At 43.1% G+C, this 23,099-nt stretch overlaps 1 protein-coding gene across 2 annotated transcripts; it reads right to left on the reverse strand.

Moving 5' to 3' along the window:
• Positions 1-514: 514 nt before the first annotated feature.
• Positions 515-22,806, reverse strand: atp1a3b (ATPase Na+/K+ transporting subunit alpha 3b). 2 transcript variants are annotated; one of them, XM_041044159.1, is made up of 23 exons: positions 22,619-22,806; positions 22,391-22,483; positions 10,491-10,607; positions 9,812-9,871; positions 9,348-9,551; positions 9,009-9,122; positions 8,050-8,184; positions 7,822-7,939; positions 7,323-7,591; positions 6,756-6,954; positions 6,393-6,637; positions 6,079-6,271; positions 5,600-5,775; positions 5,348-5,484; positions 5,108-5,258; positions 4,219-4,387; positions 3,806-3,960; positions 3,547-3,670; positions 3,232-3,377; positions 3,002-3,132; positions 2,725-2,826; positions 2,515-2,606; positions 515-2,014 (listed from the first exon to the last, which is right to left on the reverse strand). In XM_041044159.1, the coding sequence occupies exons 2-23, from the start codon at positions 22,394-22,396 to the stop codon at positions 1,986-1,988; spliced, it is 3,072 nt and encodes a 1,023-aa protein (XP_040900093.1). In that variant the 5' UTR covers positions 22,397-22,483; positions 22,619-22,806; the 3' UTR covers positions 515-1,985. The 2 variants fall into 2 exon arrangements, with proteins under 2 accessions (XP_040900093.1, XP_040900094.1); XM_041044160.1 differs by having other exon boundaries at positions 10,491-10,568; positions 22,619-22,805.
• Positions 22,807-23,099: the final 293 nt, after the last annotated feature.

Here is a 23,099-nt window from a genome sequence, read left to right on the forward strand (position 1 = left end):
TACATATAAATTCACATCACTTAAATTTCATAAGGTGATGAAATTAATTAAGACAGTTTAATGTATATGTATATTTGAATACATATACTGAGATAGCAGTGAGGTTGATTCACGGGGTTGCTATCAACAAATATTACTTAGTGAGACTATTAATGTGGAAAAACATGTCCAAGTTTACATGGGGGGATAGTATTCATTAATGTAGTCAGATAAAATATGACAAAGTAGTACTAAATTACTGTAGAGTTGAATCTTTCTCTTGCAAAAATTGAATGTAATGAGCTTAAAAAAGGTTTTCTTGCAGGGCTACGGACATTGATTGAATTCGATTCATTATATTGAATTCACAAACAAAATGCAGCCTTGATTGCTAATGCATAATTTTAAACTATATGTGAGGAAGGAATAAAATGAGCCTAAAGCTCACTGAGCTTCAAAAGCCAAAAACAGAGACAGAAAGACACACAGACAGGTCTAAGTTGTATTAAATGTTCTAGATGTTTTATTGGTGTTGGTTTCATTTATTTGACACACATGTTCTACTAGTTGTGTATTTTTTTTTTTCTTGAATTTCAACCCTTTCAGCCATCTGAAATACACCCAGCCTGAGACCGCTGGCCCTTCACTGGTCTCCAACACATACATGCACACAGACCCAGGCCGGATCGAGATATACCAGGACCTGGAGTGAACCAGACCTGGATCCGATCCGGTAATAGACCCTAGGCACATGGACTCATCATCACCACTCACCATAACACAGAACACTGCACCACATCATTCCGACACACCTGCAGTGACAGGAACCTGAAAGCCTTGGTTGGTGTTTTGTGTCTTTTGGTAAAAACACAACCTAAAACCGTGCTCTGCTGTTACATTTTAAGAATAGCCTCCTGAAAAACCAGCAAAAATAAGTCAAACCAAACAAAAAACAAAATGAGACACATCTCTCACTTTTTCCTATCTCACCAATCTTGTTTTTGCTCATGAATGTCTCTCTTGAGCTGTTTTTTCAACATGTGTTTTTATTGTTTCATTTAAATTCAGTATAGAATTATATAGATTTCCTAGAGCACACAGAAAGATTGAGTTGTATTTACCAACTTGGGGGAGGGGGGGTGTACTGTAATAGTTGACAAGGACAATGGTTCACACAGTGCACACAAACAGAGACAAACGGGGCAGGAGGGAGGGGAGGGGTGTGAGAGACAGAGGGTGCGAGAGGAGGGACAGGACGCCATGGGGTGTGCTTTGTTAGGCCTAAATGAGGAAAAGCAGCTCTCACGTACCCCCCCTCCCGTTTTATAAATAAAAAAAAGACAAGTAAAACCATTGAAACCCCCCTACCCCACATATTAAAAAACAACAACACTGTGGCCGTTGAAAACGGAAGAGAAAGAAAATGGACGCAGTGAGAACAACAGGGAGGTGACCACTCCGCTGGTCCTCCACAGACAGGAGACGGAGGCGAGAGGTGGCAGTCGAAGTGGTGTCGGCGGTGGGATCTCACTGTGTGATCTTTTTTATCTATGTGTGATTGGAGGACAAGCAAAGGGTTGGCGAGGAGGGAAAAGAGAGAGGAAAGAGGGTGGGAGAGCAGGGGAAGAACAGGGAGGGGAAGGAGCTGGATGGCCCTTTTTGCAGAGCATAGACACTCCCTTTGTATCCTTAGCTCATTCAAATCTACATACACAATATGCAGCTGCCGTTTGGTAGATATATTGGTTTATGTACACAGCAGTGAGAGAACACATGCAAAGAGTATCATAGGAGATGGGGAGAAAGGGGGGCGGGTCGATGTAGAAAGTTGTAAAGGTGCTTTTGCTGTTTTTAATCTTTGGGGCAGTTGTGATGAAAATTGCTTCAAAGCGGTTTTTGTCTTTAAGGGGGCGGGGCATCTGGAGGTGTGTTTTGCCAGGGATGGAGTGACAGGAGGGAGAAATAAGTGGAAGATGAAGGGGGTTTGAGCAAAGATGCTCCATTGATCAATAGTATGTCTCCCTCTCCACCCAACCTGGAGAGCAAGTGAGAGAAAACACAGAAGCACACAGGAAAAGTTCACAGTTAATTTAACAATGTTTTCAAATCATATTAGAGATTTACATTTTATTAGTGTTAGTTAAAGGTCTAGTTCAACAATTTGAGAAATACACTTATTTGCCTTTGCTGGTGTGAGATCCCAGTCTCATGTCAGTGTGGCAAATATGAAACTACTGCCAGTAGTCAGTTAGCATAGCTTAGTACAAAGACTGGAAAAGGGGGGAAGCAGCTTGCCTGGCTCTCCACCTTCCAGCACCTCTAAAGCTCACTAATTAGCACACCATAGCTCATTTATTTAACCCGTACAAAAACTGAAGTTTAAAACAACACATTGTGATTTTACAGGGGGCGTGTGACGGACAGGTTGTCACCATGAGTTTGCAAGGTTACCACACCCAAACACTGAAAAGTCTAGCACATGGCCTCCATCAAACTTTAGGATGGTTATTAAACTACTCCTTTCACAAAACTTACCTCCAGGGTTCCGACGGAGGAGAAGTTTTCGGACTTCATCATAAACAAAGATGAGAAAACTATAGGGGAATGCACAAAACCACCAAGTAGGCCTGTGAGCAAGACAAGAAAACCAGAATGATTAAAAATAATGAAGAGGTAACACCCTGTTTCTTAATATCAGAATGACTGCCTATGCATCCATGTGATCTACATGCTAATGGTGCTCACTTTAGAGGATACATCCTGAGTGCCACATCCATGCCTGGGCAATAGGACAGGAAGGCAGCCAGGGCTGTCTCTTCAAACAGACCAAAGATCAAGATTTTGTTCCTGAGAAGAGAAAAACAATGAATATTAAAGAGAAGAAATGATGATGCAGAACCTCAGATACCTACCAGCCAAATTTAGATCATATTATACTAATGATTAGTGTCAAAAAGATAAATTTAGTAATGAAAGGGCACGTTTAAAGATGCTGGTATCACATTAGAGTTGATGGACTCACTTCATTCCCTGCTGGAACACAGAGTTACGTCTGGTCTTGCAGATGATGACGTCAGCCCACTGCACTACTACAATGCTGACAAAGAAAGCTGTGTGGCATGTGAATTCCACAATCTTCCTCTGCTCATATGTCTGAGGGCAGGGAGGGACAGAAAGACAAACATAAGCAACAAAACCTGAAAACACACCTACAGTTTAACTTTGACTTTAACTCTGAAACTACACACTTACCCACTGCTGTCCATAGCTGTCTTCCAGGTCGTTGACAGAGCGGTCATCCCAGTTGAGCCTGATGCCTACTAGTTTTGAGGGCAGGAAACCATTTTCAGCCAAGATGACAAAGTAGGAGAAAAAGCCTCCAAGCGCCTGGATCATGCCTGAATAAAAATATACACACAGAGAGATCAGACAACAGATTTTTAAGTTTTCTATCTTCCTTAATCTAGTTTTCCCCAAAATTATTTTCAGGCAGCCAAGACAAAACTTCAATTCAGATCAAAGACAATTCACAGCCTGGATTAACAGCCCCACCTTCAATTCACCTACCAATTTGTCCATAGGCAATGCTGATAAGCCTTTCATTCACCAGCTTGTCCCTGAATGGGTTCCTGGGCTGACGCTTCATGATGTCGCTTTCAGCTGCTTCATAAGCCAGGGAGATGGCTGGCACCTGAGGGAAGAGGAATAAATGTGAACTTGTAGTACTGTATTACGTGTCTTATCAACAAGTGCTGGATTGACAGGCATGTGTGAGCATAACGCTGTAAGTGTCATATCAAGGAGTAAGTGTTTGATCAGCTCTCACCATGTCAGTTCCCAGGTCAATACACAGGATGGTAATGGTTCCAAGTGGCAGAGGAATGTTGACGATGATGAACAGCAGGAAGGGTGTGATTTCTGGGATGTTGCTGGTCAGTGTGTAGGCGATGGACTTTTTAAGGTTATCAAAGATCAAGCGGCCTAAAGAGCAAGAAGTAGACGGGTTACATCACTTGCTAAGTACATCCACTGACCTAGGATCACCTTTACTAGAACCTCAACTTTTGAGCTCTGCTTTTGTGTGAGAAATGTTTCAGTTAATCTGAAGGAAAACTTCACCATTAACACCTCCATTTCAATTGACTTCTTATTTTCCATCCTCCTCTTTCAATATATTCTCTCAGGAGAAACTGTTATTGATATAAATGTTTTTGTCCTTTGTCTTTTCCATGATCTCACCTTCTTCCACTCCTGTGACAATAGATGCAAAGTTGTCATCTAACAAGATCATGTCTGCAGCCTGTTTGGACACATCGGAGCCTGAGATTCCCATGGCAACACCAATGTCGGCCTTTTTCAGTGCAGGAGAGTCATTCACACCATCACCTGTCACAGCTACGATGGCACCCTGGGAGAGACCAAAAAGAGGAAAATCTGTATGTTACACAGCATAAATAAACTTATATTTGTTAGATGTATTTATCCTGTATTTTGTAACTGTCTTTACTGAACAAGCTGTTCAAGAGGCAGATATTAACATTGTTTATATACATATCAACAAAAGATTATTAAATAAATATGTAAAAAAAAAAAGTCAACACTTTATGAAAATACTGTGTAATGGTGAATTTCAATTTCCAGGGTCGCAAAAAAACCTCAACCTTTTCATTATCTGCTTTTGGAAAAAAAATTAAAAACAAATGTTTTTTATAGGAAAAGATTATATTTGGTAAGCACTGGTTAAATAAACAATCCAAATGCTGACAGATTTTCCACATCTTTTGTTTGTCAAATTTAAATGACAATAAAATATATTCAAATTTCAATATGAACAAGTATTTTTAATGTAAACTACAATAAACTAAAGTCTTTTGGTATTTCAAAAGCAATCTAACCATCCCATGGTGAAAGAAACATTACTTGTGTCAGCCAGGGAATCTTCATTCAGATAACTAGATAACTAGTGCCATCTGCTGTTGTGAAAGTGCAATGGTATTTTAAAGCCTAGTCCCTGCGCATACGCAACATAATTTCCAAAAAGCCAGAGCCAATAAGGTACAATGTGTTTTATTGCCTGTAAGACAATTTATAATAAAAATAAAAATCTTAGTATTCCAAGTATTCCAACCTGTCTCTGGCAACCCTCTACAATGATGAGCTTCTGTTGTGGGGAGGTCCTGGCAAACACGATCTCTGTGTGATTCCTCAGGATGTCATCCATCTGATCCTGAGACAGATCTTTTAGGTCTGTACCGTGGATCACACAGGCCTTGGCATCCCTAAACATAGACATTTAAATGTTCATGTAGGCCTCATAATTTACCATTATTTACATGACTGTGTATGTTTTTCTGTAAATATTCTGTACCTGGGGTTGACCTGGCTGACAGGTATGTTGAGACGAGCTGCAATGTCCTCCACTGTTTCATTGCCTTCTGAGATGATTCCCACTCCCTTGGCGATGGCCTTGGCTGTGATTGGATGATCTCCAGTGACCATAATTACCTACAACACCAAGAGCAAAAACAGATGATGTTTCTTTGTGTGATTTAAAAGCATTGAAACAGAGCTTGTTTTATAAAACACTGTATGAAATAAAGATGTTACATATTAGGCTCACCTTGATACCAGCAGATCGGCATTTGCCAACAGCATCAGGCACAGCAGCACGGGGAGGGTCGATCATGGACATGAGGCCAACAAAGCAAAGGTTGTCTGTCTGGAAGTTGACATCGTCTGTGTCAAAGGCAAAACCCTTGGGGTACTGGTCCTCTGGAAGCATCAAGTGGCAGAAACCTGGGAGGAATAGACATGTGTGATTTAGTGTGACATCTTTGAATGTCTCAGAACCAACCCTGATCTTTTATCCCTCGCCCTACATCACCTCTGACAGAATTTACATTTAGAAAGTGCTTTGTTTCAATAATTCAGCTGACTCTTAGTTGAAAAAAAGATGTTGATATGGAATTTACATAAACAAGGAATAACTAAGACTTTTGATCCCAAATTGTCAGGATCAAACTTTAGGCCTGAACCCTTCTCTCCCTTTGTGTCCTTAACCATCCATTTTTACCTCTCTCCTGTTCTATTTATTCTCACCCAGTACTCTCTCTCCCAGTCCTCCCAGCTCCATGTAGGCATTCTGGAAAGCTTCCTTCATCTCCTCATCCATAGGCTGCTCCTTGCCCTGCAGCATGATGGTGGAGCAACGGTCTAGGATCCTCTCGGGGGCTCCCTTCATCACCAGCAGGTAGCGATTGTCATTGGGATCCTCTGTCTCATGCACTGAAAGCTAAAGGAGGAAAATAGAAATAAAAGTTATGAGAAAACACTTGGATACATACATATAATGTTTATTGGTATTTCCAGTGTTATTATTTGTGTGTACACAGCTGAATTCAGCCATTACTTACCTGGTATTTGTTGGTGGAGTTAAAGGGGATCTCAGCCACCTTCTTGTTCCTTTCCCTCATCATCCTGACTGAGCCGCAGGACAGCTCGATACACTTCAGCAGGGCTGACTCTGAGGCATCACCAGCAACATCACGCTTCAGAATGGCCACTGACTCTTGCCCTGCTTTGAACTGAGCGCGATTACACAGAGCGGCGATACGAGCCAGAGACTGCCATGTCACTGAACTCTTGTCAAATGAGGCACCTGGACATGGAACAGAGAAGTGAGCATTAATCACTGTAGCAGTAATTGTTTATCCCTTTTACATCAGACACGTATTTCAGACAACATTGGTGTGTGTATGTCCTCTCTCCGCACTAACCAGACTGGTCCTCGGTGGTGTCAGCCTCATGGATCTGGTTGTCAAACCACATGTGGGCCACAGTCATCCTATTCTGGGTCAGGGTGCCTGTCTTGTCAGAGCAGATGGTGGAGGTGGAGCCCAGGGTTTCCACAGCTTCCAAGTTCTTCACCAGGCAGTTCTTCTTAGCCATACGTTTGGCGGTCAGGGTCAGACATACCTGCAGGCAAATACATTAATAATATTAAAAGCTATAAGCTATAAGGGATACGTTCTCTGTTTCTCAATGCTTAGTGAGTGCATGGTACAAATAAATAAGAGGTAACCATGCAAATTTTAATTTTTATAGCGTCTTATAAAATGAAAGACATTAAAAATGCATCTAAACTATGCGATACTCAGTATAGACAAGGTTGGCGCTAAAACCGGCAAACACAAATTAGGCTTTTAACAAAACAAAATTTTATGTGTCCAAAACAAATGAATGAGCAACAACTTTTAAAAATATTTAAAATATGATACTACAGTATGATAATTCAGGAGCAAGTGGAGAGGGCCACAGAAGTATCTAATAAATGGTCCACTTACAGTGACTGTGGCCAGCAGTCCCTCAGGCACGTTTGCCACAATGATGCCGATGAGGAAGATGACAGCCTCCAGCCAGGTGTAACCCAGGATGAGGGCTAGGATGAAAAACGTTACACCCAAGAAGACGGCCACACCTGTGATGATGTGGATGAAGTGCTCAATCTCCTTAGCAATGGGGGTTTTGCCGGTCTCCAGGCCAGAAGTCAGAGTAGCAATGCGACCCATGACTGTGCGATCTCCAGTGCAGATGACAATGCCACGCGCTGTGCCTGGTTTGGGAAAATAACAGAAATGTTGTAAAATATAATTTACAGCATCAGCATCTGTGTGTGGTAACTACTTTTATATGAGCTAAAACTACAATTACTGTTACATTTTAGCCCAAGAGCAAAGTTTAAGTGTAAACTTTATTGCTTAGCTCAATTTGGTGGGTTTAAAACCAACCACTGGCAGGCCAAGTTAATAATAGAATGTAATACTATTGTCATGGAGACAATACCTTCCACACAGTTGGTGGAGAAGAAAGCAATGTTTCGGGTCTCCAAGGGGTTGTCATGGGTACAGTCAGGTGACCTGCTCTGAGGTTCTGACTCGCCTGTCAGGGAGGAGTTATCCACCTATTAAGAAATAGAAAAAAATTAAACTTGTTGCACACAACAAGAAGCCAGAATTCAAATGTGTGTGTATCTGTATGTGCATGTGAGTATGTGTGTGTGTGTTGGTGTACCTTGCAGCCATGAGCAGAAACTACCCTGATGTCAGCAGGGATCCTGTCTCCTCCCTTCACTTCAATCAGATCTCCGGCCACCACTTCTTCAGCGTTAATCTGTACCTTCTCACCCTCACGGATCACCAAAGCTTGCTGCAGGGAGATGTTAGCGGTGGTTAGAAAATACACACACACACTGGACACTATTTAGAAAACATGGTCTCTGGCAGCAGCAAAGGACTCCATGTGAAAAGAACTCCCTGCGTGTATGTTTGACTACAAGTAAAACTTTAATCAAATCTAATGCACTATTTGCAGACCAAGAGTAGCAAACACCAGCTATGCCATCTACTTTTGCAACACACAGTATTTATCCTCCACCTCAGTGGCAAGTTAAGAGGCAAAGGTTTGGGAGCTGACAAGGAGCAGAAAAATACTTGCAGACCTGACATGTTAAATGCCACTGTAACAGGAGGTGGCTATAGTGTGTTTTTCAATAAGTAAGTGAAGTAGTGAAAAACAATTAAATTATAAAGGCTGCTAGTGTTGTGACGGTTAATATGATGGGTAATATTCAGAGAGAATGGCACCACAGAATTCAGTGTCAAAACTGGGGGTTCTTGATGGACAGTGTTTTACCACAGGCTTGTCTTTGTCACATATAAAGAATTAAAGGAAAACCTGTGGAGGCAAAACTGTGATCGCTCTTTCAGGACAGCAGCCAGAAAACATTCTGTAACTAACACTTGGCTGGGCAGTAAATTTTCCACACTGTGAAGACACGTACATAAAGGCACAGTAACTGTGTATTAACCTTTAGTTTCTGATGTCTGCCAAATGTTTATTAAAAAAACTGAAATTATTCACTTCCAAGTCTGAAAAGTATGAGTCCTAACGGCATATTCCAAATTTGACAGAGGGAATTCAAAAAAGCTTTCACACTTTTTTTTATTTTTGAGCAAACACACAATATTCACCTGAGGCACCATGTTCTTGAAAGACTCCATGATTTTGGAGCTCTTGGCCTCTTGGAAGTATGAGAAACAACCGGTGATGATGACGACAGCTGTGAGCACAATACCTAGGTACAACTGGAGAGAGAGTGAGAGAGAGAGGGAGTCAGGGAGAGTTAAACATATGTGAGTGTGGGCCGTGGGAAGCACTGGGTCTAGTATGTGTGACAGTGAAATCAATCTGCCGAGGTGTTATTTATGTCTGTATTTCAAAGTGTGACTGGTGCGTTAATGAGGTGTAGATGGGCCAGATGTGAATATATGTGTGCAAAATCTGCGTGACTGTTTGTGTGTGGTGCTCACATTATCTCCTGCAGGCTCGTCCTCAGTGGCTGCCTGGATGGCGTAGGCCAGGAAACAGAGGATGGCGCCAAGCCACAGCAGGATGGAGAATCCACCAAACAGCTGACGACAGAACTTGACCCACTCCGGAGTGGTGGGAGGAGGGGTGAGAGCATTGGGACCATCCCTGATCAGAAACTCTGCTGCCTTGGCATTGGTCAATCCCTGAAGGTAACAGAGAAGAAGTGAGATGAAGAGTTAGTGGAGAAAGACAAGTCTGCACTGATGCAAAGGAAAACACGCTTTAGTTTAGTTTCACATTTCTTTAGTATGACTGTAAAGTCTGGTGGATTGTTGGGCTGACCTGTCAAAACCTGTAATAAACCAATGAAGGTACCCTCATGCCACCTAGTGGGCAACTGGAAAAACAGTCTCACACCATAGATGCCAGGATATGCCGAGAGAACCTGATATCATAAACTCACCTGGACAATGTCAGTCTGGTATTTCCTGCATACTTCCTCTACAGACATCTTGTGTTCCGTCTGAAAAACATAATACAGGGACAATCAGTATTCTGCATAGCTTAGCACGTTGAGGAGTCGCCATTTTTGCATGCAGGAAAAAAAATTGCTCAAAGTAGTCCAGATTAAAACACAGAACTTCAAGAAAATAGTTTTGAGCTTTTTGTAATATTTTTAGAATATGCTGTAACTTAATGGCGTACAAGGTAATTAGAAATTTACTCCACGCATGCAGTTCACCTGAGAGATAAGAGTATCAGGGCAGCCACGTATGGTGACCCTGGTGTCTGTTTCTTGCGAGATGCTGAGATGTGGAATCAGAGTGATGACCTCCTGACAGCAAGTCACCCCTCTTACCAGCAAAAATACATTAATTTGGCCTGTATGAGAAAGATTTCCCTTCTCTCCAACAAAAATTGGTGTCAGTTCACTTTCATTTACTATTTCATGCAAGAAGATTTTCTTCAAAAAATGAAAATCATTTTCTCACATCCTAATATGCATGGATGGTATAAAAATATTTTGAAATAATGAGGAACTGCTTTTGACTGACAGGATCAAAAGTGTATAGACCTCAAACGTACTTCACACCAACATTCAGTTTCACAATTATTCAGAGATAAAAGGAGGTTTTACTTACAATGGGCACTTCCTTCTTCAGGTCATCCATGTCCTTGGTTGCCCCCTTCTTCTTCTTGGGGGATCGGTCATCTTTGTCCTGTGTGGTGGCAACGCGGTAACTGTCTGACCGCCCATACTACAGACACACACACATGTTTTATACATGCCTTCGGACTAGATTAAGGAGATAGTGGCCTGAGCGCCTTTGTGTATAAACTTAGCTTTTCTCTGGGCTTGTATAGGTACATAGTATTAACTAGAAACTAGACCTTGTCATCTGAAAATACAGTACATATCCTCTTTGTTCAGAGAACTGTCTTGCCTGGCACTCTAACACTATTTATCAGTCACTGAGCGCAACAGAAATAAAGCCAGTGGGCTTTATTGAACTGCCCTTGAGATTTCTCTGTCACTGTACAGTAAATAGCATTGTATCCCCGTGAAGTGGCCTTGTGAAGTCGCCTGCATTTCTCAGAAGGTAATAATGTCACATATTCTGAGTTTATGAGGAAGATGTTAGATAAAAAAAAAAAAAGCACTAACAACCTATTAACATAAGAGTCATTGTAATGTGAAAGGAAAATGCATTACCCTGTTAGGTCTGTTTTACTTCAATTCGCTATCAGCACACATTAACGACTGTGCCTGCAGCCTGCTCTGCCATATCCATTTGATCCAATAATTCTTGCTCTGATGTCCACAACAGCCTGATACCCATCAAAACGTAGTCAAGTGCAAACTATTTAACTAATCACTTCCTGCTGCCTTTGGTTTTTTTTTTTTGTTTTGTTTTTTGAAATATGGCAACAAGCATTAAAAACATGAGAGAGAGAGATAGAACAGACAAATTGAGTTTACAGACTCATTAAAGACTTTCTGATTAGATTCTAGTGTGTTCTATGCTGTTAGACCATTTACATCAGAGACTCTTTGATGCCAAGATTACTAAATAACTTAAGCCACAAGGACACACATGCACGCACACACAGACACATCAAATATCCTCATGCTCTTCTGCTCCCTACTTTATTGCACTGCCTGTTGTTCCGATTACGCTCCTTGCTATAATTGTCCCCTCAGAAATCGGCTAATGTTGTTAAACTACATTTGAGTGGCCTATAAATAACAACAATTTTCTCCAGCGCTGCATATTGTAGTCCTTCTTGGACTGTAGCTGTAAAACTACCTTGTTGTCCAGAGGGAGAACAGCCTGACCCCTGGGCCACATCAATATAGTGTCCCTAATCAAAGGTTAGAGGTGACATGGAGGGGCAACAATCCTCCCCAGGAGGTGTGAGTGGGTCACAGTGGATAGGCCCTTCATTGACACAACCGAGTCATCAAGAAAATTGCCCTTGGTGGCGGATCAATGTGGTCATATATACACTGGACAGAGGAGCAGACTCACAGAGTCCAGCTAACACGGGAGTCACATAAATTACAGTCAATACCTATCAACGTATAATCAATGACAACAAATGATCTCAATATAAGATTAAGGTATGCGTGACGAAATATCAGAAGAAGAATTGTTTCCTTATTACGTACTAATTGAGTCTTAGTCTTAGCTTTGCTCCTAGCCTACCAGTATCGCTACCTAGCTAACGGTGGCGTGCATCAGCTGCTCCACTTTTGCAGACAAGGCATCTCTGCTAAAGAGGCCAAAACAACTCCTCTTTCCTCTGTAGCCACTCCCTATCATGTTAGATCAGACTTTAAGGTGCTTTTGATGACTTACAAAATCCTAAATGGGCATGCCCCTTCATACCTGTCTGATCTCCTTAAACCTTACACTCCCATGCTCTCAGGAATCAGAGCGCCTGTCTGCCCCCACAGTTAAAAAGAGGTCAGAAGGCTGTAGGGCCATTTCCTCTCATGCTCCCTTCCTCTGGAACAACCTCCCCGCTGACATCAAATTATCTAACTCGGTTGAGGCATATTAATCCAATGGCTTTTCATTATTTATAAGGAATAATTAACGGATTATTCTTTATTGCGGTTGTTGTTATTATTATTATGTGGTACCTGTTACCGTTCTCATGCCGGCAGGTTGGCCTCAGTCTCAATGAATCAATAAAACCTAGTATGTACAGAATAGGCAAAGTTGTCCTGCTGCTAAGATTACTGTAAACTTTCTGATAACAATCTCTCTTACCCTCTGTTTGTTTATTCCCTCGAGCATATGAGCATCTAGGATGTGTTTGTCTCTCTTTCTCTCTCTCTCTATGCCCCGATGTTCTTCTCTCTGTCCTCTCTTTCCCCTCAGGCTCTCTGTGCTGGACCATCTGCCATCCCGGGGACCTGGCTATCAGTGAAAGATGGTTCGTTCCTCTCCTGCTCTTCCATTTTTTTTCTTTGTCTGATTCAATGAGCCCCTTGAGGCAAATTTGTAATTTGTGATATTCAGCAATATAAATACAATTTAACTTGATTTAAACAGGGTGCTGAAAGTTATTGAAACAAAGTAAATACCCTCTAGTGGTTTAATGCGGTAGTTAAATTTTCAGGAGTGCACAATGTACAAATAACTGATCTTTGATCGCTTTGTTTGCACCTGATATTACAACGCAGATATGAACAACAAAGACACATACTTATTTGGCCTCAACTGTAATGCTTAAAAGTATGTTTACTCTAAAAGGAGTGTGTCCTTTGTTCAAATTCACTTATTTAACTAGTATATTTGCAAAAGCACCAGTGAGGAAGTATCTGTTAAGATACTAAAGCCTCCATTCATGCTGACTGAGAAACACACATCCAAACCACACCAAAACACACAAAACTATAGTAGGACAAAATGTGACTAACAAAGACTTGCCACTGCATTTCCCATTTGGGCTGTGAGTGTACTGCTCTTGTGAAATCATGTCTCTACATATTGAACTTGTATGTGGTTGCAAAGACTCGTCTTTCTGGTTTGTTGTCATGAAAAGGCTTTCATGAAGCAGTATGTGGATGACATGACAGCTCTCGCTCACTTGGAGCGCGGGCTGCTCAACGACCACTTCTGAAATCAAAGCAAACAATGAAACCCTTCGTTCATACATGTCAGGCAGAAACTAGTCTGTCAGTGGGAGGGAACTGTTTGACCTGACTGCAAATGCACCTACACACACACACACACACACACACACACACACACACACACACACACACACACACACACACACACACACACACACACACACACACACACAGAGTTCTGCAACAAAAGAGCAGGTGAGCAAATCTCTTGCTGCAGCAAGACCAGGCAGGCCTGGTGAGGCAGAGATGCATAGAGCAGACTGATGCAGTGGAAAAGTACTGCTGCTCATCCCACCTGAGACAGACCCTGGATATGTGTGTGTGTGTGTGTGTGTGTGTGTGTGTGTGTGTGTGTTGGCACATACACGTATGCATTACATCTATTTATTATTCCCTGGAGATTAAGTGAATGACTGTTGGCTCCACGTCTCTCTGTTTAGATACCAAAGGTGCCGAATAACATGGAAAGTTACAGATTTACCTTCTTTTCAAGTACCCATTCAGCACCATTATCTCAAAGATCGCAGACTGACAGGTGTGTTAGTATAGATATAATATTGTGGCTAGTTTTTCCATAGACAATGAATGAAAACTGGAAAAACACATTGTCACAGGGTTGTCAGCTCAACAGCGCACCTGCTCCTCTGAGCGTATGCTCCACTTTTGTCTGTATGTCCACTTTCCTGATAATAGGAAAGTGGACACACACAGTTCTTTCTCTGCTTGTCAGACTCACACAAGCACACGCACACATACACATATGCCCAGACAATAGAAGTGGTTGGTAGGGAGGTGGGCCAAACAAAACGACATGTGGTGAAAAGTAAAGACAGAGAGATGGATGACAGACACGACTGGGCGCATGAAAAAGGAGATATCAGTGGGAGGTGAGAAGCGGGGACAGGTAAAGAGTGAGAAAGGCAGGTGGAGAAAGGGAACGAGAGAGAGAGCGAGAGAGGAACTGTTGTCACCCTTCTCTCATGCTTCTAATTAGATATTGACCACCAGTCTTTGTCTGCTGGCTATGTGTCAGTGTTTGACCTGCAGTGACCCCACTCTAACAGATTGCACAGCCTCATTTATGGTGTGCGTGTCACTTTGAGTATGTGTTCTGACATGCTAATAGATTATACTCTCACTCGGGGTGCCTCTGTGTGTGTCTTAAATGTCTTGGATATGAATGAGTAGTTATCAGACTCGCAGAAAAAAGAGAGGCTGCCAGTTTATCTTTTGTGTGTGTTTACCATTTTTTGAGTATGTTACGTGCATACCTGTTTTGGCTTTGTGTGCATGTTTGTGTAATTGCCACTCAATAATTAATGACAAAAGCCTACCAAGCCTCTCCTTTCCGCCCTCTGTACACACTGGGCTACCTGAAAACACTTCACTTTAAGTCCCCCTGTTTAGCGTTCATAAGCAGTATCTAAACATAGATGGTTTATAGTACATTATAATGTAGTGGTAATAAGATATAAATGTTGTTGTGGTCAGCCATGAGTGGAGTCTGGTCTATAAATAAAAAATGAATGATAATATGGTAAAACACCGCTGCAGTAATATAAAATATACTGTTTCTTCATGAAAGAAGTTATAATTGTTGTCAAATAATAATAAACACAAATATACTTATGCCTTCTAATAACTACATTATAGTGTCTTTGAAACCCTTCATTAACATTTATATACTGCTTAGAAATGCTAAATAGGGGGACTTAAAGTGTTATCATGTCTTCTCATTGCACCTCTGTAGCTAACATTTTGCCTCAGTCACCATACAAAAACATATAAACTGTTGTCTCATCTTGATAATCTAATAATTCAGCAGAGAAAGATCACGTCTATATTTTGTGCATATACAATCAAAGTGTCTTTTCACTTGCAGACAACATCAAAGTGTGCTGCCTCTGCGCATCTGTGTCGGTGTCCAGCTGTCTCACACAGCTCTGGGTAATGTAATGAGCCCCCTCTGTCCTGAGGAAGGAAACAGAGACTCGTGGCTGGAATTACAGACGCTGGCTCTCCCACAAGCGCGCAGACGAGCAGACTGATGCACAGACACATCTCTGACATCATCAGGAAATTGAAAAACAGCATGCTATGGATTACATAGTGAAATCATGCACATCCAGTTACATTTTGGCTACTTAAAATGTTCTTAAAAACATCAATAATTCAATTAAGCCACAGCTTCACATATCTGGTTGTGCATTTTGATTGGATCATAAATTATTCTGCCGGCCTGCTCCAAATAACCAAACTAAACCTTGCATTTTGTCCTCAGGAGAACAACTCTGATGAGTGAGTGTGTTTGGAGGGCAAGTAACCATGGTGACCAGCACGGTCACTGGCATGGTGATGAAGCTCAGCAGTGGCCTAGTACTCCCAGGATCCCCTGATGTGATCCGTGACGAGTAATAATTGATGCATCTGTAACTGGACACTGTATTCACTGCTGTATAATACAGACAGGCAAGTGACTCAAGAAATCAGTGTATGTTTTTGTGTGCTTGTGTCTGTGTGAGCAGAGGTGAGTCATTGTGTTGGCTACAGTCCGTATGTGCAGCGTCTAAACGCATTGCGGCAGAGAGAGTGAGGGAGATGTAGAGTGAGTGAGAGGGAGAGACCTAGTGATTGCGAAAAAAATATAATAAAGCCACCGCTCAAAACTTATAATCAAAGAGACCTGAGAAGGAAAGAGCTTGACAAAATCATCCTGAAATGTAGAGGGGCAGTTAATAGTGTCTCCTCTGACTTGAACGAGCGATGGGTATGTTCAAGGCAAATTTGGACTTATTACAAACCATAAAACTACACAGATGTAAGTTATTTGGGAAGAAATTGCATTTGGAAGAGAAAAATCAAGTGAAACTACTCTGTTATACTGTGCACACCACATGATCTCCAACAGAAAAAAATAAGGAAATACACCTGAGTTTTACATGGAAATTCATGTAATATATTTTCTGTATCTTCGGGATGCTAAATTCACTTGTGCTCTGGGCACATGGGGCCTATTTTGCATGCAAAATACAAAAGAATTCAAAGCAAGGCCAGAGGTGGTGAACTGGATAGAACATAGATGCATCTTGCTGTATCCTGCTTTTCCTGAAATTTCTTTGAAGGTAAAATAGGTAGAGACTGGCGGTAATTCCTGTCACCTTCATTTGTAGTGGGGCTGAAGATTAAAGGCTGTCTGTGTCAGGCCTGCCCACTGCTTAGCTCCTTCATGTGAAAAGGTGGCCCTCATGGTGCCAGTTGGCAGGCTAGCTGGTTGATCATAAATGGTGTGTCAGATAATTTGCTTTTTTAATTTTTAATTTACTGAGGGACCCCTGAGGCTCAGTTTATTAAAACAGCATCTCCACCACATTGTCTCTTTCTATCCTTTATATGAATTATCCAATGTAGGTAACATGCCCGTTATGAAACAAAAATTACATAATCTGTTATAGAAAAATTAAACTTGATTGTTGTAATTTTATACTGTAAGGGAATATAATTATAATCAATTTTGATTAATATGTGTAACTGTATTTTTAACATTTCTTCTTGAAATTTTTTATCTGTAGAAATGCAGCAGTGTGCATGCTGTGTGTGTATATGTTGTTGCATGCATGCATGTGTGTGTGTGTGACCTTGTAAGGTCGTTGGGCCATCTGCTGTTTCTTGCAGCAGGGTGGCAGGGCTCTGGGCCACAGTAGGGGGCTCAGGCTGGGGACCAAAGGACATGGCTGTTGGGATTAGCTAGTCTGATTAATATACTGGATTAGCCCCCTCTGGTCGTCCCTCTCTTTGTCTCTATATCACTCTTCTTTCTCTGCTGTTGTCTGTCAGTAAAAGCAAATACATAAATTCAATCTCCCCATTTATCATTAGGCCCTGGTGCCGAATAACCAAGTGAATGGCTCCTAACAGTACTGGGTAAGGGAATGATTACATGGTTACCTTTAACAGATTATAATGATTTGAATGCCTTGTAAGAAAGACTGTCAAGATATTTGTTTCACTTATCCATATCAGTCTTGAGAGACATGTGAAGTCTTCTTATCTTTCTATTTAACAAAGGGAACAGACATCAAAAGGGGGAGATTCAAGATATCAGACATGAAGAAGAAAGGGAAAAGATACATAAAACATTTCTGGAAGAAACAGACAGTGACTACAGCAGTCCCAGGGGACATTCTCTTACTACTGTGTGGCAGTTAAAATTAAACACTTAAAGTACGTGTAATGATATACGTGAACAGATAAATGTTAAATAAAAAGATTGTGGCTGCTTAAGAGCACTAAGACAAATCGTAATCTCTGAACCACATAAACACAGAGACAACAGTGAGATTAACTCGCTGTGCTCCCTCCAAAAACTAAAAATAAACAAAAGCACGAAACAAAACCAAATGCAGCCCAAACTGAAAATTCCAATTTAAGTTGTAACCCCTCCTCCACTCTGTTCCCTTCTGTCCATCTGTCCGTCTCGTCATCATCTTCATCTGTTCATCCCACAGAGACAATTGTGTAACTGTGCAAATTTAGTTCTTTATAATGCACTGCCCACCCCCCTGGAGGTCTAAAAGATATACTGTAGTGTGTGCATCTTGGCGTGTGTGTGAATGTGGCCTGGTCTAAATTAGAATTGTAAATCTTGGTTCGTCTGCGCTTGTAGCGAACATGGCATCTCGCCATGGTGTGAGAAAGGGCACCTTAGGACTCAGGCAGGCAGCTGGTCACACAGAGATGTGCAGATGTGTGTGCATGCACATCCATACAAACAGCTGCTGACTACAACCCAAAAAAAAAAAAAAAGCCCCATTAACATATCAGATTTTCGACATCTGCATGTGTCGTTTTGCGATTTCAAACCAGGATCTGTTGTGTCCAGTGGACCTGAATTAAATATAATTACTGTTAATTTTAAAAACTACTTGAACAATGCTGTTACTTTTTACTGACAGCAGATTTCCATGGTAACCAAATTCAATTCAAATACAGCAAGGTCTTTTGATTTTAACAGGCCTTTGTCCATTGTGACTGCCCAGTGTTACACTTTGTGCTTTGTTGTATTCATGCAGGAACACACACACACACACACACACACACACATCTCCAGGACAACACCCTGAATTAGCCATGTTGTAGTCAGGCAACCTCACCCCTCTGAATTGTTCTCATTATGGGAAGCCATCAGCACGTTATTGTTGGAAAACTGTTAGCCTTCTCAATCACAGTACCTACTGTAATCTTGATTTAAAGTAATGTTTGAAGGAGACAGTGCTGACCTTTACCTTTTACTAGCAATACACAGGCTGCGTCTGATCTCACGTCTCAGGCCTTGTCCTGTTAGCCTCACACTACCGAGGAGACTAAGCTGCTGGGGAACTAGAGAAGCCTGGACTCTGTCCTTCAGCAGTACTCTCACTAAGGACGTTGTCCTCATTACAGTGGATATCTATTGATCAGAGACCCTCAAGAGGCTTGAAGGAAACAATGGAAGAGCATTTCAAAGGGTCACCATATTGACCTTTATTGACCCCTAGGCCAAAGGGCCACAACATCCGAGCTGGATGTGCAGTCAGAAAGACCATGCGGTTGATCAGACTCTGTGTGGACATGCTTTTCTATTGGCTCCTGCAATGTGCGGGACAGATCAGTCGTGGTACAGTGCAGCCTATCAGCGTCAGGCAGCAGGTGCAGTGGGGAGGGATGTGCAGCACTCTGCACCAAACTGAGGGCTGGGCCACTGCAGAGGCCACACACATCCAACTCCTGTACTACCTTACACTACACCTTCTAACTTCTTCTCTTTCACTGCACACACTTCACTGGTGCCAATACTAAAGCACACGCTGTTCTAGAAACGTTCCGATCAGGACAAGGGGTAATTAGTAAGTCTAATCAAAGTCTTAGAGGGAACTCAGAACGTAAAGGAGCTTCTCCTCAGCCACGCTGCATTCAGAGCAGCTCAACCACACCCCTCGTCACCAGTCTCTGTGACCTTCTGACAAAGCCTCAGTGCTACTACTACACCTTCATCTTTCTTTAATCCCCCATCTCACCTGGAGTACTAGTCCACCTACATCACACCTCTCCAACCTCTTCACCAGCCCCACACTCACCCTTCACTCAATGTCCTATGAAGATCATCCACCCAACCCCATCTCTCTTCTCCCTATCCCATCTGTCTCCTGTCCCCCTGATAACCAATCCCACAAAGCGCAGCAAGAGGAAAAAGGAGCCATGGTAATGTGAGCCTCGGGTCATTATCCTGTAACAGGATATACAGCCAGGCCACCCTCCCCCTCCATACACCTCCTCCCTCACTTTAAATCCCTCTCTCTCTCTTTCTCTCTCTCTACACCTGCAGACCAGTCACTACTTATCTGCCCATCCTCCCTCTCTCTGTCCCTCTTGCTCTCTCAGCAGCGGCACCCTCCCCCCATCAGTGTCACGTGTCTGAAGGTGAAAAACCAGCAGTCCACGCATGTGTGTAGCCCTTCATCAACATCTCTCTTTACGTCTCTCCTACAGTCTCCTCAGCATCAGCCACTGCAACAGAGAGCTGCATCAATGCAGAGAGCCGAGCAATGGGCAAGAAGCAAAGGTGAAGGTGTGTATGTGTGAAAACACAGCTCAGACATTTCGTTAGAGAACCCCTGCCAAGTTCAGAGTATCTGTCTCCGTGCTAGACAAAATGTGCCGGTAGTCTCTCTAGTGTTCCTGACACGTGTCCAAGCTTTGCTCCATAGCATCACTGCTGTCTCTGTAACCCGGTCCTTTATGCGCGGCTCCTCGTGCCAACCTATCACAGCTCTTTACAGGGATTTTCCACACCATAGGCCCCGCCCCCTCTTTGACGCAGAATGCACGTCGGAAGCGGTGCCCACTGCGGCCTTGGGAAAGGACAGCTGGCAGTGCCATCTCACAGTGCGCCAGTGCGAAATTCGCGGAAGACAGACAGAGGAAGAGCTTCGGAAGTGTAATCGACCGGCGACGCGTGATAACAAGATACCCGGTACACTCATCCATCCATCTCTCCCTCCTTTTATCCACCCCTTCAGTCTTTCAGGGTCACCTCAGAGCGTACAGAGTGGAAGTCAAGGAAAAACCCTGCAGGTCGCCATGGACGCACATATTATCTCTCTCTCTTTTTAAAATCATCCCAGTCTCTGGAGAGCGGTGGCATCTTCCGAAATGACACAACACTTCGATTCAGCATCTCTTACTAACACTCTTTAACCAAACTTCCACACGGCATCAGTCAGTACATGCGTAAGCACTTTTTGCAATCCCATCCCTTTTGACGCAGTGCCCACTATTATTGCCGGGTTGGCTTGCACATATAAATGAATACCCTGACACGGACCGGAGGCTCTCTTCACCCCTGAAACCTATATCTTGAACGTCTCCCCCTGCAGAGAAATGTCAGATGCTGCAGGGGGCCACATCAGCGGGTGTCACTGCGACGACACCGGTGTGCACTGCCCAGAGGGCAGCCATGTCTCTCAGCACCGCATGATCCTCTGTCTGCAGCGTCATGCCACCGCATCATTCAGCAGACAGAGCGAGAGAGAGATTAAAAATTACAACTCCTTCCGCAGGATAGTGATGGAGCAGAAATTGCGCAATGCCTCACACCAGCAGTCGCATCAGCTCTTCGGCATTTTCCAGTAGCGTTGTGTTTTTCCACCAGCCTCCACTGATAAATCTGCATGTCTAATAAGTTTATCTGGCCAACTGAAAAGAGACGTTTTAATGGTTTAGCAGCTGCGCACAGCAGCTGCGAACTCTCTAAAGTCATCCTGACAAACTTAGCTCTAACAAGCACATCGTCGTGCTGGCGATGTACTGGCCGCATCGTTTCTTTAATCTGTAGTGTGTGTGAATGCGTTCACTGTTGGCGATTATCGAGTCCTTGTTATGTCACAAATTAAAGGGGAAATAAGCTGGTGATGCGCTTATTCCCGGTAACCGCATTATGACGCATGGGTCATCGAGGGTGCCGAGGATGAGACTCCTCCGCTGATAGCGTCCACTTTAAGGACGCGATGGGCTCAGCATCTTCCCTGTTCACCGCCAGATGCTTCTGTGTGGCACCAGACCGGAGAGAGGGCAGTGCCAGCGGGGTTTAAAGCCGGACAGGACAGGAGGGGGTGGCGTGTGTGTGTGTGTGTGAGGGGGGCAGTGAGTGCATGAAGGAGGTCACAGTACACTGTGTTCATTCATCAATGAGAAAGTCATAGATACATAACTATGGACTTTTGTTCTTTCAAATGTAATAAAAATCATTTTAAAGCATATGTTAATGATGGGTGAACAGCATAGGTTTCTAACCCCCCCCCTCCCACACGGAGAGCTCTCTGAAGAATAAACCGATTAGGCCTACCATGGCTGGCAAGGTTATAGTCAAAGTAAGGCCTATCAGAGACCTGAAATACAAATGACACACTGACAACCTCTAAACCACACAGACCTACTCTTCCTCTGAGACTTCGGAAACAGTTTCCATTCCTATTTCATCTCGGGACCTATTTAAGTTGCATGGGTAAATGACAGCAAAAGACCCGAGTCAATAATATTCTGTTCAAATCAAAAGCAGGCTAATGTCAAATCAAAGTGAGCGGTTAAATGCCGCTGCTTTTTATAACTGCATTAGACAGGAGCTACTGGCTACATCAATTTGTCGCAGTCTATAGGAGAGCAGGGTAAAACACAGTTCCGCATTAGAGTCAATGTCACTCCGACAAACGGGATTTCCATAAGGGAAAAAATGACATCGCGCCTCAGTTTGAAACCCTTCCACGTCAAGAGCGAGCTTACAGGCTACCCCCCCCCCCACTTCTCAGGCCACTTCAGGTGGGCTACAACGCAGTTTTAAAAGTTGGAATCAGTCAGTCTTACCCCCATGTTGGCGCAGTCACTGTTCTCCTCTCAGGTGATGCACGGCTTGAGAGGTGTCAGCCCCTCACGTTGAATTATATCAAAATGCCTTGCCTTGGAAAACAAAAGAGGACAGGCTCAGTTTTTCGGGATTGCTTAAATGAAAAATGAGCAGGGGAAAGGACGCCAGGGAAGTTGTCTACAGGTCTGACAAAATAGTTTTGGGCTTAAATAAATTGTCTCTCAAACCTTCAGAAGGGTTATGCTAGTGGCTTTCTCCTCCGTGAGACGTCTTTCAAATGAAATGTTGCGGTCTCAAGCGGAGCATCACGCGGGGACGCGCTTCCTTCCCTTGCTCTCTGATACTTGCGGTGAAAGACCGGCGAAACTAAAGAGCCGCAACGCTACCTTTTTTCAGGACTTGGTCTCCCTCCGCGGCTGCCGCAGTACTCCGCTCCTGTAGCTGCACCACTCCGCCAGTGGAAGAAGCGATGCCTCAAGCAAATGACTGAACCGAAGGCCCAATTGCGCCCGCCTACCCCGCGGACAGATGACCAATCGAATTTCAGAGCGTCTCATCGGTGATGGGATCGCTGACCAATTGGTTTAACCGCAGCCTTGAAGCGAGCCAATAGAAAAGCAGTTCTGCCCCTCCTGCATTACTGCAGATTTCCGAGGCTTGCAGCCAGCAGCGTCGCGAGTCTCTAGGCTGAAATTTTGTATAAATGGA

Source organism: Toxotes jaculatrix, chromosome 8 (genome assembly GCF_017976425.1).
Source record: "Toxotes jaculatrix isolate fToxJac2 chromosome 8, fToxJac2.pri, whole genome shotgun sequence".
NCBI classification, from domain to species: domain Eukaryota; kingdom Metazoa; phylum Chordata; class Actinopteri; family Toxotidae; genus Toxotes; species Toxotes jaculatrix.

Coding starts and splice junctions, on each gene's coding strand:
- atp1a3b (XM_041044159.1), bottom strand. Junction 6,955..7,322: donor GACTGCTGGCCACAGTCACT/GTAAGTGGACCA, acceptor ATTTGCCTGCAG/GTATGTCTGACCCTGACCGC. Junction 2,015..2,514: donor CCTCCGTCGGAACCCTGGAG/GTAAGTTTTGTG, acceptor CTTGCTCTCCAG/GTTGGGTGGAGAGGGAGACA.